The sequence below is a fragment of the Ornithorhynchus anatinus genome, chromosome X5, assembly GCF_004115215.2.
Source record: "Ornithorhynchus anatinus isolate Pmale09 chromosome X5, mOrnAna1.pri.v4, whole genome shotgun sequence".
Classification (NCBI taxonomy): Eukaryota; Metazoa; Chordata; class Mammalia; order Monotremata; family Ornithorhynchidae; genus Ornithorhynchus; species Ornithorhynchus anatinus.
The window spans coordinates 30,765,674-30,784,563 of NC_041753.1; the positions used below are offsets into that span (position 1 = coordinate 30,765,674).

The 18,890-nt window shown below is 44.4% G+C and overlaps 1 protein-coding gene across 5 annotated transcripts in view; it reads left to right on the forward strand.

Moving 5' to 3' along the window:
• The first annotated feature begins 412 nt into the window (after positions 1-412).
• SNX2 (sorting nexin 2) overlaps positions 413-18,890 on the forward strand; it is a 57,370-nt gene continuing 38,892 nt past the window's right edge. For 2 of the 5 annotated variants that reach the window (XM_029054719.2, XM_029054720.2), the window contains exons 1-3: positions 471-558; positions 3,041-3,196; positions 5,690-5,937. In XM_029054719.2, coding sequence (XP_028910552.1) covers positions 5,707-5,937 — 231 coding nt within the window. In that variant the 5' untranslated portion in view covers positions 471-558; positions 3,041-3,196; positions 5,690-5,706. Of the gene's footprint in view, positions 559-3,040; positions 3,197-5,689; positions 5,938-7,958; positions 8,001-18,890 lie in introns of those variants that run through there. The other 3 variants (XM_029054721.2, XM_029054722.2, XM_029054723.2) reach the window with 3 other exon arrangements.

An 18,890-nucleotide genomic window follows, 5' to 3' on the forward strand; every position in this document is an offset into this window, starting at 1 on the left:
CCACGTGGGGCTCACAGTCTTAATCCCCATTTTACAGATGAGGGAACTGAGGCACAGAGAAGTGAAGTGACTTGCCCACAGTCACACAGCCGACAAGTGGCAGAGCTGGGATTCGAACTCATGAGCCCTGACTCCAAAGCCCATGCTCTTTCCACTGAGCCACGCTGCTTCTCACCAAGCGCTTGGTCCAGTGCTCTGCACCCAGTAACTGCTCGAAAGATATGAATGAATTAATTAATTAATTAATAAGCAAAGGCTGCCCACCCGGCAAGGCCTGGCCTTCCCTTCCCTTCCCTCCCTCCGGCACGCGCACCGCCGGCCCGAGGAAGGACGAGGACGGAGGCGGGAGGAGGAGCAGGGCGGTCACGAGGCCAGGGGCCTCAACAGGGCTGAATTCACGTGATCGGGCCGCGAGGTCGCGCGGCTCCGCGCACTAGGTTGGCGAAGATGGCGGCGGCGGAGCGCGAGCCTCCGCCGTTGGGGGATGGAAAGCAGGCGGATTTGGAGGAGCTGGAGGACGGGGAGGACTTGTTCACCAGTACCGTCTCCACCCTGGAGGTGAGGCCGGCTCTGCCGCTGCTGCCCGGGCCCCCCGGCTGTCACTGCGTCCGCTCCCCCTCCCCCCCCGTAGTGTGAGCGGAGCCCGCGGGCCGCGGCTCCTTGCCCCAGCCCCATCTGTCCCGTCTCCTGCCCGTTCGAGAGCAGGGAAGCAGTTCTCGGGGCTACCGCCTCGGTGCCTTCTTTAGGGGTCCTGACGGGACAGATGACACCCCGACCCCCCGGCATCCGTCCGCCTCTTTTACCCCCGTCTCCCTTTCCCCCGCGCCTCAGTTTCTACCCCGCTTCCGGCCTGACAGATGGCATCGTGCCCCTTCGCCCGTGTCCGGCTCTTCCCCGGGGTCCTCCTAATACCTGGCGCCTCCCCGGCGGGGGTGGAAACGATCGAAGGGCTGGCGGACACCTTGCTTTGGGGCGATGGGGAAGAAGGTCCTGCCAGGATCTCAGGTTTCCCCGAGGAGAAACGGATTTTTCCATGCCTTGTTTTCCTCCCCCACGGGGAGCCCTCGGCCCACGGAATGTGTATTATTAGGGATATGAAGTTCGAAGGATGAATTCCTCTCTTCTCCCCCCTCCCCCCAGCTCCTTTCAAAAGGACCCCCCCCAAAAAAAAACCTGCCCTGTTTTTCTCTTAGTATATTCATTAAAAATAGACAGACCCCGCCCCCTTCTCGGTTCTTTGCATCGTCAGCTGTCTGTCAAGCAGTGTGTTCCTGTTTTTGTTAAAGGAAACACCCTTCCTGAACTTCACATTGCGGGGGGTCAGCTCACACAGTTACCGTTTGATTTGATTTGCTTTTGTTGTTTGTAGAGATCCCTCTCTTATGGGGAAAAAAATAGGAGCGATCTTTTCAAACTTGCCAAAGGAATGTTTATCTTGGGCTGAAATTTCCCACGTGAGAATTTTCCGCCCTATGTTTCTTACTACGTACTTAATTCCGTGCCCCAAATTCTGAAAATAGTTTAGTAAAAGAATATATAACAATCATTCGTGCCTATTTGTGTGTTTTTTCTTTTCTTTTTTTTTTTTTTTTACAGTTTCCAGGAAAAAAAATGGTCCCCGATGGGTTATTAGGTGGGGGTTAGTCCCACAGCTTTTTGGATATGGTGGGCAGCCGTAGTTACCTAACCTGCCCCCTCTCATGGAACTGGAAGTGGAGCCTAGATAGCTGGTTCCATATGTCGCCCCCACCAGCAAACTGTGATTCTCCAGTAGTCCACTGAGGGTGAACCGGGGTCCATCTTGTCCTGGGCTTGGTCCAGCCATCCACAGGTAGATCAGGGATGATGCCGGGTCTGGCTCGCAGAGCTAGGCCCACCATCCTCTGCTGCCACTGCTTTGGTTCCTGCTACCTTGCTTGTTGCAGAGGTGGCAGAAGACAGTGAAATGGCTGGGGCAGCAGAGGGAGGTGAGTATTCTCTCCCCTAAATTCACCTTCCTTATCCACATCCACTCCCCCCCACCTCCCATCACTTCTCACATCTCCCTCTGGAATCTGGTGGGGGAGAGCCAGGAGCCTACATAGCCTGATGGGGACGAGCCAGATGCTGAGGCTCGAAAGCCACTTCAGTGGCTGTGCATACCCCAGGAGGTTGGTCTGCACAGCTGCTGCCCCGCTCCCGTTTCCGGGTTGCTGTTATCTGCTGCTGCCGCCCAAGTTCAGAGGCACTTGCTCAGCTGATCTACCGTAGGCCAAGCGCCATCCATATCTGTTGCTGCTGCTGCTTGAGGGGTGGTGATGGTGGCGGCAGCAGCAGCAGCAGAAAACAGCAAAGATGGCCCAGCAAGGATAAGTCCTCTCTCCCTTGACCCGTCCTTTTCTTTTGTTCCCTTTCTCTCCATCTTTTCCCCCTCCCCACTGCCCACTTAGAGCCTGCTTCCACCCTGCTGAGCAACTTGGCAGGTGGCCAGGGAGTGAGGCAGAGACTCTGTTAGGTGAGTTGGAAACTCCTCACACAGCAGCCCCAGGGTTTTTTCTACCTGGCCGGAAGGCTTCTGTCCTTAGAAGCTACAGCCTTCAACTACACCTCATAACTCCACCCCCAAGCTCAAAAAAGTCACCTCTGGTTATTAAAGGGAGAAGGGAGGGATTTTGAAGTGTAACTCACTAATATTGCAGCTGTGTTAGCAAGGGAGACATCCCTCACACTGTTTCTATGGTTCTTGGTACTAGTCCTGGAGAGAGAGAGTACTGGTCTGGATGAACCATTTTGTCCTACCCAGTCAATCAGTGGTATTTATTGAGCGCTACTGTGTGCAGAGCACTGGACTAAGTGTTTGATACAACAGAGTTGGTAGTTACATTCCCTCTCCACAAGGAGCTTGCAATCTAGAGCATGTCATATCCAGTGTGGTATGACTTATGCTCAGTACTTTGTGTTCATAAATGTCTGTCTTGATGGCAGTTTGGTGCACTAAGTATCTCAAGTTGTTTTTGTTCTGGTGATAAAACCATGTATTCGTTGATTCAATTGTCCATAGAAGTGTATCATCAAAAACATTTATTGAGCATCTACTGTGTGCAGAGCACTGTACTCAGCAACATTCAGCAGAAGTCAAAGACACAGTCCATTCCTTGGAGGAGGATGCAATCTAATTGGGGAGACGAGCAACTTAAATTTTCCGAAATACAACAAGGTAAATGAATCAGAGCATAGAATGATAAAAAAACAAAAGTAAACAAATAATGACCAGAAATGGACATGATTGCTAAGGGGTGGCCTGACAGGGAAGATGGAGATTAAGCAGGAAATGCCTCTTGGAAGAGATGGCTTTTTAGAAGGATGCTGAAGGTTGGAGAGAGAGTTCCATGCAGGGGGAAAATGTGAGCAATTGGGTGAACATGGGAGAGTTGATAGCAAGGTACGATTAAGTTAGTTTAGAAGGAGCAGAGTGCAAGTGAGAAATAATTGTTTAATTTAAAACAAGTTTCCACCACCGCATGGTATCTTTTGCTTCCCGATGAACCACATTGTGGATGTATATCTTTAAATTGCATCCCACCTTGCCCTGCCTGGCAACCGCATAAACCCTCCCCACCCTCCGGCCCTGGTGGAGGGGGGTGAGGTTTAAAAAAAAGCCACACTGGGCAGGTTTGTTTATGTAGTATTGAAGGCATTTATTGAGCTCCCACTGGGAAACACTTATACTCTAAGCTGGCCTGAACAGGTGGTTGGGGGGAAAATGAAGCACCTTAGGGAGGTGCGTGGTGGTTGAGGGATTTCACCATGGAGTTAAGATGGCTAGGAAGGCAGGAGGCTAAGGTTTGAAAGAATCAGAGGGAAAAAAGGGAAGGTGTGGCTTGTATCAACAGGCTGGGTGAATTGTGCACAGCAGTGGGATGCAATGTAAAAAGAAAAAGTATAGTGTGCTTAGTCACAAAGTGTGAGATGCTGTGCTGTTGCGCACCCTAAAATATTACCCATGGGTCGACAGCTAGAAAAAACAGTCTATTGGAAATTTGGTCAGGATAGAAGATAAAAGTCCAGCTTTTAACTAATCACTGATTTTAGGGCTAGAGGGATTAGAAAAATTTGATATTGCTGGATTTTGATTTTTGTCACTGGGATATCACAGAAGAGTGAAGAGTTTTACATGCAGTTCTCTTAGAGGTAGTACAGCCAAAATTTGAACATCACTAACTCACTTCTGATTTAGTCTCATATTCAGATTGCTAATGAGGCTGTCACTTGTAAATTCAAGCCACTATAGTCTTTAAAATGCAGGTTCCAAGAATATGAGGAAGGGGGGTTTAGGAAGAGGCTTGACTGTAGAAAATAAATGTCTTTTCTTGATGAGAAGAATAGTTTTATGATTGGCATTTATTTGAAATTGTACTAAGCATTGAAGTTGTCATTCACAATTTCTATTTCCCCTCTTAATATTTTGAAGACACACCACTTTTCCAAATATATTACCAAAGTATTTCATCTTCGAAGCAGCCGTTTGATAATTTGTAGTAGTGCTAATAAAGTATCAGTGAACCAGTTACAATTTTAAAAGATAGTCTGTACCAACTCTTTCTTCAGCCAGTCTGTTTTTTCATTGTTTTTGAAGTTGGTTTTGCCTTTTCTCATTGTCAAAAGCTTTAATGAGATTGTGTCACAATGTGTTTTTCAGACTTTAAATACGAAATGTTATTGACATCCATTCGGATTACATGTTTCGTAAAGATTTTTGCCAGCAGTGTCAGTTTCCTTTATCATCTTTGTTTTCTAACATTTCATATTTGATTTACTATATAATCTCTTGTGGCATTGGCATTGCCTTGAATTTATATTAAATGTCTTGTTTAAAAATACTGATCACATATCTGAGTCCTGTTAATCTATGCAAATTGAAGCCAGTTATGACTTGAGTGTTTTTTAACACCCTGTGGGCGCAGAACTTTAAACTGGGTATTGTATTGCCAATCTATGAGAAATTGTCAGCTATACATTAGAAAAATTTTCTCATCCATGAGTGAATTATTCAACTTGCTTATTAATATTTTCCCTTTTTTTTTTTTTTTAACCTCTGCCCATTCTTAAAGCCATTTCACTGTTCAGGAGTGCCTCTGGCAGAGTGTATGGGGAGGAGACAGACTATAAAATCTAGATTAAGTTCTCATAAAGAACAAGTTTTGCAAGAAAGTTGAAACCAAAGACTAAAATGGGGTGTTGAATTCTGTGCCTCTTATTTATGCCAAATCTGATCACTGTTGATGCTGAATGAGATTTGACTGTGCTCAATATAATTCTTTATTCAAAATTTGAAAGGAGGCTCAGGAGCGTTTTTTTTTTTTTTTAAAGGTTATTTGATTATCTCCATTAAACTGTAAGCTCCATGTGGAAAGAATCAGTCTTCTACTTTGACATTTTTCGTATCACCTAGAAGTTGCTCAGAATGGGGTCCATGCTAGTGGCAGTAAAAAGTGAGGATAAAGAGGCCCTTAGATGGCTTAGAATCTTGAAAGATAGGGCAAAGAACCCGCCTAATTTATTGGCAAGCTTTATACTCCTGTCTACAGAAGCTGACTGCAGCCACGCAGCCCAGAGCTCCCTGCCATAGGGGCTCCGGGGTCCGTGGGGTGGCGCCTGTGACTGCAGCGCCTACCCCTTCCCTCCCCACCCCACCATCACTGGGGAGAAGATCTGTCCCACTAGAGCATGGCAAGCAGAAGTTGGCTGCAGCCACGTGGCCCAGAGCGCCCCAGCATCGGGGCCTCGGGGTCCATGGAGCGGTGCCTGAGACCGCAGCGCCTCCCCTCATATTCCCTGCCCGCCATCGCCGGGGAGAAGACCCACCCCGCTGAAGTGGGGCTGGCAGAAGCCCCTGTACAACAGTTAGAACATTGGGACGGTTGGGACTTTCGGCCGAGGACAGCCCTGACTGGAGAGGTGAGAAGCCTGAGGACTATTCCCTTCCAGCAGTATTGTACTGCTGGCTGTCTTATTGTTTTGTAGTGTTGATTTTTTTAAATGAAAATGTCTGTTGATTTCCTTGCCAGTGTGTCTGTTCTTCCCCTTCCCCCCACCCCAATTTAGACTGTGTGAACCCCCTCCCATGGGCTTGGGACCAGGTTGGATTCGCCATGCTTGTTTCTTGCCCAGAGCTTAGTAAAGTGCTCTGCACAAAACAAGCACTTGACAAGTGTCTGAAATCATAATTCCGAGACAGCTTAGCTTCCATTAATTGGTCGAATATGTTAACCAGAAAGCAGTGTGGTAATACATTGCCTGAGGGCTAACAATGGGTAGAGCTCAGAAAAAAAAAAGAAAAACCCTTTCTGTGGGGATCCAGGAGGTGGGACAGACCATTCCAGCTAAGGGTGGGAGCAGTGCAGGGGATGAAATGCTATACAGGGAGGGGACAGGAATACCAACACAATAAACTTCTGATTCGCTTTCTGGTTCAAGTAAGCAGGAAAGGCCAGAATCTCAAAAAAACACCTCTCCTGGCAAAGATTAGCCACATGCCACTGTTATCCTGTGTGTCATTTCTCTTTCTTCCGCCTCCCAATCCCCTCCTTGGAGGAAAGGCACAAATGATCCATAGCCACATAGTTGGGAGGTTACTCTATTGCCAGGTCTCCACGGGGACAGATTTTGGTACAAGGATCACCAGAATCTTGTGTGGTCTGGCTGCGAGGTGGGTTAAAGAACTGAACTCAGGGGTGCTTCAGCAAGGCTCAAGCCTGCTAACTAAATTCCAGGGGAGGGAATGACCATGTATGTAAATACACATTTACATTTCTTTTTTGATTTAGTTTCATCTCTAAAGAAGAAATGTAAATGACTTACCTGCTCTCCCAGGAGAAGGAACCTGCAAGCTCCTTGTGGCCAGGGATCCATTTACCTACTTTGTAGTATTGTACTCTCCCAAGCTTTTAGTACAGTGCTCTGCTCACAGCGCTCAATAAATACCATTTAAAGAGACTGGAGTCCTTTACAAGACAGCTGCCATTATCAATATTTGGTGAGTGCAGAGCAGTACCTCAAGCAAATCCTCTCATATTTTTGGCATTGGGTGCAAACTCCCCCGCTAGATTGTAAGCCCCTGTGGGTAGGGAATGTGTCTACTTACTCTTATATTGTACTTTCCCAAGTGCTTAGCATAGTGCTCTGTAAACACTCAAATGCCATCGATTGGACTGAACCCTCAAATTCATGCGACTTGGTTACATGCTGGGTTGGCCTGAAAATCTAGCCTACGTAAGAACCTTAGCTTTCCCTAAATAGACGGGGTGCAGATTTTAGCCACACTGACTGTATCAGAAATAGATTTCCCTCCAAATAGCTATTACCAAGGTTCCATCCCTTCACAAATATAACCTTCTTGCTTTGTGCCTTAAGTGACCCAAGTATGAAAACGTGCTTATTTGGAGTCACTTGTCTGATTGCACATATGCAATATAATATTTTCCCTGGTTCATCATATGTGAGCATAAAGCCCCGTATTAGGTGCTGTTTTACTTTTTTCTCCCTTTCATTCATTCAATCGTATTTATTGAGCACTTACTGTGTGCAGAGCACTGTACTAAGTGCTTTCCCCCCTCCCTTTCCAAACCTTATTCTTGAATGCTTTTACTGGGACATTCCCTAGAAGCCCTGTTCACCTCTAGACATCTTCAACTTTTTGAGTGGTGTTTTACTTTTAAGATTGTGCCCATTAAACCTGCTTAGCTAAGTAAAGATTGTTGATAAAATCAAGTGCCAAGTAGCCAGCTCCTTTTTTTAAATATTGGTTGCCATTAAACTATTACCTTCTATTAGCAATTCTAGAAGTTGGACTAAAGACGAAGTAAAAACCAGATTTTTGTTAAAAAACAGTGGGAAATGTTTGCTCTCTTTTTCTCAGTTTCTTGTTTTTCAGTTTTCAGTATTTTAATCCTTCCTGATTTGCTGATTAACCATAGGTACCACAATCCAAGTAGATGAGCCTTAGTGACAGCATTACTAAGGTAACAAAACTGAGTTGTCCCATCTGAAACTGCTCCTCACCCCTTTTAACCCATTTCCTTAGCCCTTGACTAGTTATATGACACCGTTTATCCAGTGGGTATTCAGTCCACTACCTAAAGGAGCTGATTATCAAATGTATTAGATGATCCACATTTACATAATGCTACCACTTCATGGTTGAGAAAAGTAGTTATTTTAAAGAGTGCTTTTCCCTATTTCCGAGTTAATCTTGCATTCTACTTCGTAACCTACTTTAGTGACTTGGGTTAAGGTGTCCTCTTTTAAATGCAAATATGTGATAGTCAATAGAGGGTATAGGCTGATAGCCCTTTTCAAAATAAGATCCATTTTTAAATGGAAACGACCATAAATTTTCATTTATGTGGAATATTAAATGTCACTCAATTCTAAAATCTGTGTTTTTTCAGGCCAGTTTGCAATTAAGCCTTTGCTCATAAAAATAACACCTAAACTGGACACACAACAGAAAGAACATTAACACATCACAAACATGACACTTATCCTCTTATGTCTAATTTCTTTGAAGCATCTAATGTTTCTCCCCCTCCCTCCCACCAACTTAAGCCAAGTTGAAAAATAGTGTTTGGTTTCCATGATTTTTCTTTTTACTATTTAATTTTGATATGCCCAAATGATCATTATTTGTGAAACAAGTCTTCATCACATAGATTATTTGCTAGGGATGGTGTCTACCAACTCTGCAGTATTGCACTCTCCCAAGCACTTAGTACAGTGCTTTGCACACAGTAAATGCTCAGTAAATACAATTATTTGTAAAAGTCTGCAGTGACCGGTGGTTCCGGTTTCCACAGTTTTGTATGGGGGTGTAGCTCTAATTAGGTTCAGCAGAACTGCACCACAGTCTTATTACTTCTGGCTGCTGGGAAAGTGGGAAGACAGCTCAGAATTCCAGAGGCAAGGTCACTGTCCCTCTTTTTTCTTTAATATAATTTGACAAAATGCCAATGACATCCTTCCTTCACGACTGAACTGTTCCACCTTAGAATACCGAACTACCAGCCCTTTAGTAGTGAGTACTCATAATTTTGGGTGGTGTACAAGTGTCCAGAATCACTTCTGGGTAAAAGTTTAGTTCAATTTTTGTTTTGCCCTGACTTCTTAGAACAGAATCCTAGGTAAACTGATGTAAAGGAGACTTGTAATAGAGAAGATCTATTTTTTTTAACCTAAATGCCGTGCTGTAAATTTGTCTGCCTTTTAAATGGCAAGAGCATCCTTTGGTAAAATTAAGTCTGTAGTAACTTTAAGTGCTTTTTGATTAATGCATCATTTTGTAATTGAGAACAATGTAGTCAATTCTATAACATGATTTCATTGAGCATTTTGGATAGAAAGCTCTTTGGGAATTAAGGAAGGATCTTCCAACAACACATGTCTTAGTATTAATAATAATTGTGATATTTAACTACTTACTATGTGCCAAGCCCTATACTAATCACTGGGTAGGTAAAAGATCATCCAGTCCCATATGGGGCTCACAGTCCTAAGTAGGAGGGAGAACAGGTATTGAATTCCCTTTTTGCAGATGAGGGAACTGGGACACAGAGAAGTTGTGCCCCAGGGTTGATGCACTGCAGTGCGGCGTCGGTGTCGGAAGAACTGGTTTTGCATACGACATTGATTAAGGCATAAGTAATCTAGCACAGGTTTTCTGTTAAGTAAGGTTCTTCAGGAACACAACCCCTCTATTACAGAAGAACTGACTGTACATCATCATGATGTCTCTATTCACACTGTCCAAAAGGTTAGACATTTCGTACTCTGAAAACCTGTAGACTTGCACACCCGCAATTACCTGACCAGCAAGGATCAAAAGTAAACTTGCAGATTTTAAAAAAAAAGGTATTTAAGCACTATGTGCCAGGCACTGTAGTAATAATAATGTTGGTATTTGTTAAGCGCTTACTATGTGCCGAGCACTGTTCTAAGCGCTGGGGTAGACACAGGGGAATCAGGTTGTCCCACGTGGGGCTCACAGTCTTAATCCCCATTTTACAGATGAGGGAACTGAGGCCCAGAGAAGTTAAGTGACTTGCCCACAGTCACACAGCCGACAAGTGGCAGAGCTGGGATTCGAACTCAGGAGCCCTGACTCCAAAGCCCATGCTCTTTCCACTGAGCCACGCTGCTTCTCCGATTATTCTCAGAGTAATCTTCTTACTCTGTAGTAAGTGCTGGGACAGATCAATTATATTTAATGAACACTTACTATGTACAGAGCACTGTACTAAGCACTTGAGAGAGTACAGTGCAACAATTAGCAGACATTCCCTGCCCATAATGACAAGTTAATCAAGTTGGACACAGTCCATATCACATGTGGGGTTCTCAGTCTTAATCCTCATTTTACAGATTCATTCGTTGTCATATTTATTGAGCACTTACTGTGTGCAGAGCACTGTACTATGTTCTTGGAAAGTACAGTTTGGCAACAACTAGAAAAATCCCAACCTAACAACGGGCTCATAGTCTAGAAGAGGGGAGACAGACAACAAAACAAAACATATGAGATAGGCTCAGAGAAGTTAAATGACTTGCACAAGGTCACACAGCAGACAAGTGACAGAACTGGAATTAGAACTCAGGTTCTCCAACTCCGAGGCAAGTGCTCTTTCCACCAGGCCATGCTGCTTTCCCTGCTGCGGATCTGTTCAGATAATTAGCATTAGGTTGCGGATAAGGGCCAGGTGCAGGTAAGTTCTGCCATAGAACCTGGTCACCACCAGGGATACAGTGCCTAGGGTAAGTCATGACTGGGAAAGTGCCACTGCCCTCCCTGAGGCCTTCTGTTTGATCAGTGGTATTTATTGAGCACTTACTGTTTGCAGAGCACTGTATTAAGCACTTCAGAGGGTACAACAGAGTTGGTAGACACGTTCTCTGCCCACTATTGGTCTCCTTTCCTCTCCCCCCCGCCCCACATTTCTCCTTCCCTTTCTTGTGTTGGCCCCTGGCTGTAGGACTTTGACCCAAGGTTAGCAAGGGGGCCAGCTATATATCTGGATAAGGAACTGGAGTGTGGCTACCTAGACAGCTACCCTGCTGTAGAGACCTGTTGCAACACTCATATCTGTCCTACATGTTCCTGCAGCAGATTTGCCACTTGGGTAGGGTAAGTAGGCGCTATTTGCAGGAATGGGTTGGGTGCAGATAGATAGTCTGCTGTTTGGGTATAAGTACTAAATAGGATACCCCACACAGGTCTCTAGCAGTGTGTCAGAATTTTCAAAGTTTTATGGAGATTGGTTTTCTATATACTTCAGATTTTTGAAGTGCACATCGAAAACTCTGAGTCGATTAATGGTATTTAATGAGCGCTTACTATGTGTAAAGTACTGTACCAAGAACATGAGAGAATACTATATAACAGAGTTGGTAGACTCTACCACCCTTTCCCTGCCCACAGTGATCTTAGAGTCGAAGCACTTGGGAGAGTGCAATAAAAGAGCAGGCATGTTCCCTGCCTACAGTGAGCTTACAAGGAAATGATCCTTAGGTAATGGAGAAATTAGACGCGATAGGTCTAATACTAACCCAAAGGACAATGTTTAAACTACCTGAGTAGTTCAACCATGGTTTGATCCTTTACACTTCGAAATTAGCTGTTGCCTCTAGGGTATGATTGCTTTGCATTTTAGAAGAGCAAGAGCTCTATACCCATTTGCTAAATTATTTGAACTAAAATTCTAGGGAATGAAGGGAAGTCTTTTTTAAGATTTACCAGGTTCCAAGTGTAAATTTTTGCAAAGTAGCAATAGTGGTTATGTATCGAGAGTCTAGTTATAATAATTTTCTGGAGGGCCCCTAAAAATCTAAGCTGATAGAAGCAAATGTCCTTTCCATTAATCTTCATCCCATTTTCATTTTATTATAGGTAGGTCGATTTCATTCTTCCCTATTCTGTAATTCTCAATGCTTTAATTATTAGTCATTGTAGAAAGTGTATTATCTTGGAAAGTGTTATTTTTCTTGCAGATTGTCATCTTTTGGTTCCCTTGTATCTCTTTCCAATAGTATGGTACGAGTTGAACTGGGTTTTGTTGACATCCAAGAGGTGAAGAATCAAGTGTGATGGATAATTCTTCACAACCAGAGTGTAAATGACGCAGACAGGTTGACTAGGTGGTTTTAGTCAGATTCTACAAGTATATTTACCTTTTCTTGGAGAGAGGGTCCTATGAATGCCATCCTTACACAGTATAGGCCTCATATTTTATATTCCTCATCAGACAATTTCAGCCAATGGTACTGAGCACTTACGGTGTGCAGAGCACTGTAGTAAGCACTTGGGAAAGTACCCTGCAATGGAGTTGGTAGGCACAACCCCTTCTCACAAAGTGCTTACAGTCTACATAGGAAGACATTACATTACAGGTAGGGGAAATAGTAGAGACTAAAGATATGTACATAAGTGCTATGGGGCTGGGGTGGGTATCAAAATTCATTCAATAGTATTTATTGAGCACTTACTATGTGCAGAGCACTTTACTAAGCGCTTGGAATGTACAAATCGGCAGCAGATACAGTCCCTGCCCATTGATGGACTTACAGTCTAATCAGGGGAGACAGACAGACAAAACAATAGGAATAAATAGAATCAAGGGGATGAACATCTCACTAAAACAATAGCAGTAAATAGAGTCAAGGTGATGTACATCTCATTAACAAAATAAGTAGGGTAATAAAAATATATACAATTGAGCGGTCGAGCACAGTGCTGAGGGGAGGGGGAGGAGCAGAGGGAAAAGGGGGAAAAGAGGGCTTAACGGAGGGGAGGTGAAGGGGCGCGTAGAGAGGCAGCAGAGGGAAAAGGGGGAACTCAGTCTGGGAAGGCCTCTTGGAGGAAGTGAGCTCTACGGTTTTGAAGAGGGGAAGAGAATTAGTTTGGCGGAGGTGAGGAGGGGAGGGCATTCCAGGACCGTGGAAGGACGTGGCCCAGGGGTCGACGGCAGGATAGGCGAGAACGGGGGACGGTGAGGAGGTGGGCGGCAGAGGAGCGGAGCGTGCGGGTTGGGGAGTAGAAAGAGAGAAGGGAGGAGAGGTAGGAGGGGGCAAGGTGATGGAGAGCCTTGAAGCCTAGAGTGAGAAGTTTTTGTTTCGTGCGGAGGTTGATAGGCAACCACTGGAGGTTTTTAAGAAGGGGAGTGACATGCCCAGAGCGTTTCTGCAGGAAGATGAGCCGGGCAGCGGAATGAAGAATAGACTGGAGTGGGGAGAGACAGGATAAAGGGAGATCAGAGAAAAGGCTGATACAGTAATCCAGCCAGGATATTACGAGAGCCTGTAACAGTAAGATAGCCGTTTGGGTGGAGAGGAAAGGGTGGATCTTGGCGATATTATAAAGTTGAGACCGGCAGGTTTCGGTGACAGATTGGATGTGTGGGGTGAATGAGAGAGCCGAGTCAAAGATGACACCGAGGTTGTGGGCTTGAGAGACGGGAAGGATGGTCGTACCATCCACAGTGATAGGGAAATCAGGAAGAGGACAGGGCTTGGGAGGGAAGATGAGGAGCTCAGTTTTGGACATGTTGAATTTTAGGTGGCAGGCAGACATCCAGGTAGAGACGTCTTGGAGGCAGGAAGAGATACGAGCCTGAAGGGAGGGGGAGAGGACGGGGCAGAGATGTAGATCTGTGTGTCATCTGCATAGCGATGATAGTTGAAGCCGTGAGAGCGAATGAGTTCACCAAGGGAGTGAGTATAGATGGAGAACAGAAGAGGGCTAAGAACTGACCCTTGAAGAACCCCAACAGTTAGAGGATGGGAGGGGGAGGAGGAGCCTGCGAAGGAGACCAAGAATGAACAGCCAGAGAGATAAGAGGAGAACCAGGAGAGGACGGAGTCTGTGAAGCCAATGCTTAAGGGGTACACAGCCAAGTGCACAGGTGATGCAGAGGGGAGGGCAGATAGGGAAATGAGGGCTTAAGGGAGTCCTCTTGGAGGAGATGTGATTTTTAAGAGAGTTTTGAAGATGAGAAATGTGGTGGACTCTCAGCTCTGAAGAGAGGAAGTTCCAGTCTCAGTGGATGATGTGGGCAAGAAGTTGGTGATGAGATAGATAAGATCGAGGTACAGTGAGGAGTTTTGGCATTAGAGGAGTGGAGTGTGTGCTTTGGGTTGTAGGAAATCAGTGAGGTGAGGTCGGTGGGCAAGAGCGGATTGCCTTAAAGACAATAGTAAGGATTTTCTGTTTGGGGAAGAGAATGGGCAACCACCAGAGGTTCTTGACAACTGGGGAGATATGGACTGAACTAGAATGATATGGCAAAGTGAAGTGTGGACTAGAGAGGGGAGGGACAGGGGAGTGGGAAGCCTGATGCAGTAGTCAGGGTGGGAATCAGTGTGGTGTAGCAGTTTCTGATGACTTTAGTGTTTGAGGAAAAGTAACAAATTTTTGGAAGGGTTTATTGTAATTCTGGGATAAAATAGTTCATACTTTATGGATCTGGGGAGTCTTTAGAATCCTAAAAAAATCCCCTTCCTCTCTCTTCTGTTTTTTGGCAGAGAACCAAGTAACGTCCATTATTCTTGACAGGAAACTCCATCATTGTTTCTTCCACTGGAGTTGTTCTTTCTTTCTTTTCAAATTGTGAAGTTCTCTTGCTTTTTACATTGCTTCCTGGTTAACTTATCATATGTCAGAAAATAAGACTTTTTTTTATTCCTCTCTAAGTCAGGTATCAGCTGTTGGTAAGTAAATCATTGTGAAGTGTGAGTCTCCTATTTTCTTGCAACATGTTGAAATAAAACAAACTTTTCAAAGCCTGTTTTACTGTTGGCAAAATTTCCAGTTGACACCCTTACAGATATCTCCTTATCTTGTAAATGAATATTGCATTGGAAGTCTGTGTAAGCTTCCACACAATAGTCCTTTCGAGTGGTACCTCAGTCTTTACTTAGGGGTAGGTTGCTTTCTCCAGAGGTGGAGTGGGTCTTGAATAATGGAATATTTTCCTGGTCAGCCCTTGGATAGATCTTTTCTAGCCTCTAAACTGGCTAGGAAGCCTGCATGGGGAAGAGCCCAACTGTAGTTTTCTCGTCTCCAATCAGCTCATCTCAGTTAACTTCCTTCTTCTCCTGGAACAGGATCTCAATTTGCCATTTTTCTTCATTTCATTCTTTTCTGAATCCAGGTGGCTTTTACCTTACCCTCTATACCCTACGGGAGGAAGTATAATTTTGTCATTACCGTTACCCACAGATATGACTCACTCGAAGGAATATCCTTGGGCAGTCATACCCTGGGCTTCTAACTAGATGGTGAGGACCAAGACCTAGTTACAGTCTTTTTTTTTCTTTTTAAACCATCCCATAACTATTGAACTACTTAAATGTGCTAGGAGTGGAAGGAGTTTTCCTATTTTCCTACTGTTCTGGAGCCTCTTGGTCCCAGTACCACTCCCTTCTTCCCCTCAGATATTGAAGTGACCCCTCCCCTTACCCTAATCCATGACTGAGGAAGCTAGACCTCACCTGAACTTGCAAGAGCCCAATTTCACCTTTATGTCAGGTGAATCAGTGACAACAGGCCAAGAAACAACTACCTTTCCCTCAACTTGAAAAAACAAAAACTAACCCAAAAAACCCACAAATTTTACTCTCTGCTTGATTGCCACTATTCCTTTGCTTCTTCCACTTGGGAAGAGTCAGGAATAGCCAACTCCCATCTTCTCTTCTCCCTCCTCCCTCCCCCCAGGATTTCTGCCACTCCTAATAATAATAATAATAATGGTATTTAAGTGCTTACTATGTGTCAAGCACTGTTCTAAGCACTGGGGTAGATACAAGGTAATCAGGTTGTCCCACGTGGGGCATTTTACAGATGAGGCAACTGAGGCATAGAGAAGTTAAGTGACTTGCCCAAATTCATACAGCTAATAAGTGTCAGAGCTGGGATTAGAACCCATGACCTCTGACTCCCAAGCCTGTGCTCTTTCACACTGCTTCTACTGATCTGAACACTCCAGAGGAATCCCTTCTGGAGACCAGCTCTGCCGAGCCAAGGTAGTAACCTCCAAAAGCATGTGAACACCAAGATATCAACTCAGGGGCTTCTGCCTGCTTAATTACTAAGGCTTCAGAACTGTCAGGCCCATGTCAGACTGCCTGTTTAATTCTGTGAACCTATCCCTGAGGCTTCTAGGGACCTCTCAGGGATTGGCAGGGTATGGAAATTAAAAGATGGAAGGTAGGAAGGGTGAAAGGGTAGGGTGGGATTGGTCATGAGCTAGAAAGAACGAGCAATGGGGCCAAAGACCTAGTTGCCAATTATGGCAGTGGGTCTCCAGGAAAAATTTCAAGCACAGCCTCTTGACTGATCACCTCAATAGTAAGCAACATAGTGTTTGGTATGGTTGCCAAAATTCTTGTGTCAGAGGTTATTTCATGATTTGTTTGGACTCTGGACCAGTGACCTGAATGGTAGAAGGGGTAATCGAGGGGGTGGGGAAAGTTGGTGGATTGTGCCAGATCAACAAATTGATATTGCTTAGCAAATGGTCAGCAAAAATAGGTAAGCTCCTTACCGTCCACCTGCTCAGTGACATGCTCAGAGCAGAAGGAAGTGGATCAAAAGAAGGAGGTGGTACTCTTACCCTCAAACAGGAGCCAAGGACTATCCATGGGGTTGTAATCTGTTGTTATGGGGAATTCACAGTCTAGTTCTCCTTATTATACTGTTACCATTGGCAAGATCTCTAGTCATGCAAGCTGCACTTTCTGATGCTTTACTATATTTGCTGTCTTCCTCAGTGTAGTATGTGATGGCAACTGTCATTTTCTCCCCTCTAAGTGCAACAGATGAATTAAGAGAACCAATTACCTTAATTACATTGCCTCACATAATTTTTGTAAAATGGAAGTGGGGTGAGGGCCATTTCACAGACGTTATAAGAATTCTGTCCAGAAATAAGGGGAAGAGAAAAAGAAGAAAGGAGGGGAGAAGGAAGAGGAGCTAAGAAAGCACTTGAGACTGCATCTCTTACTTTTGTATTGCACTTTCCCAAGTGCTTCCCTGAGTGAATTGACTTCCCCCTTCTCTTTCTTCCCTGGAACATGCCCATTTTAATGAAGCAGCGCTCCATCCCATGGCATGAGCCAATCCATTTCTGATAACTTGTCAACTTCTTACTCTTTTCCTCCCCCTCCCCCCAATTCACTCATATCACTGCCTACAATTATGTGGTATTAAAAAAACCCAAAACTTATTTCCTCAAAAAACAAGGTGGGGCAATTGTGGCAAGATCACTTATTTGAGTAAAGATGGTATTAGCAAAACTGGCATATGAGAATTACTGTTTCTCAGGAAAATGGGGAGGTACATTCAGAGTCCTCCCCCCACACCCCAACTCCCTGTTGCTCCTTTTTTTATGTTCATGGAGTTGATGCCCAAGTTTCGATGCCATTTTTTTTGGTTTGTTTTTACTGTACTGTGGCAATCTCCTAGAAAACACACAATTCAAACACCATGTGTTTACTGATGAGCTTATATATCACCCACAAACATCAAGTTGTTTTTCCTAAATCAGAGGCAGAAGCAGAATGCAGTATATAATAATCCTCTAATGGAACTGAAGAATGCAAAGTACTCGGTGACATTGCCACAATTCTTTCTAATTATTTTGTTCGGTTTTGTTTTTCATATCATTTTACAGAACTATTCACAAGATGGTCCTCTTTGGTATTTGTAAATTTGGGGGTTTAAGTCCATTGTTCAACTTGAGACTGGTGACTGTTTTATGCAAAGGACTACTGTATTACCAGACTTGAATATATTAACTAGTAGTGTGTATTGAACACCTTCTTGTGTGTAGAGCACTGTACTAATTGCTTATGAGAATGCAGTCATGATGAGACATGATCCCTGCTGTCAAGGACTTTACAATCAAATAGGAGTAAGACACACCCAAGTTTTAAGTTAGGAAAAAGAAATATGTTCATTTTAACAAGAGAATATGAAAATAGATGAAGAAAGTGCTTTAATAGAGTATATAAATTGATATGTGCATAAGTGCTGAGGTAGTTGGAAGGATACCGCCTGGGAAGAAGAAAATTAGTTGGAATGCCACCCGCTGGAGATGGGATGTCAGGAGGACTTCAAAGCTGGATAATTTGGAAGGGAAGTAGTTTCAGAACGGAAGGAGGGTAATGAGAAGCAGCATTCAGGCTTGGGAGTCAGAAGGACTTGGATTCTAATACCGACTCTGCCACTTGTCTGCTGTGACCTTCTCGGTGCCTCAGTTACCTCATCTGTAAAATGGGATTAATCCTGTGAGCCCCAAGTCGGACATGGATTGGGTCCACCCTGATTAGCTTGTATTCCCAGCACTTAGTACAGTGCCTGGCACATAGTAAGTGCTTAAAAAATACCATAAAAAAAATGAGCCAGGGGTCAGAGGAGTAGGGAGTGGTCAGTGGTGCTGAAAACAACCAAGGGATCAAAGAGAATTAGGACAGAGTAAAATCCATTGGATTTGATCAGGAGGAAGTAATTGATGAACTTGGAAAGGGCAATCTCAGTGTGGTTAAAGGGGTTGGAAACCAGATAATAGTGGATCAAGAAGAGTTGGTGGAGAAGTAAAGGCAGGAGTTCTATATAACCTTTGCAAGGAATCCCAGCAGAAATGGGAGCAGAAATATGGGGCAGTAGCTAGAGGGTGCAGTGGGATCCAGAGAAGACTTTTTTTAGTCATGTTTAAAGGTGGAATCACCAGCCAAGAGCGAAAGATTGAAAACGGAAGTGAGAGGGAAGGAAGGCGAGAGGATGTAGTTTTGAGAGATGATCCAGGTGGGATCCAGGGAATTGATTGTGAGCCCCATGTGGGACAAGGACTGTGTCTAATCAGATT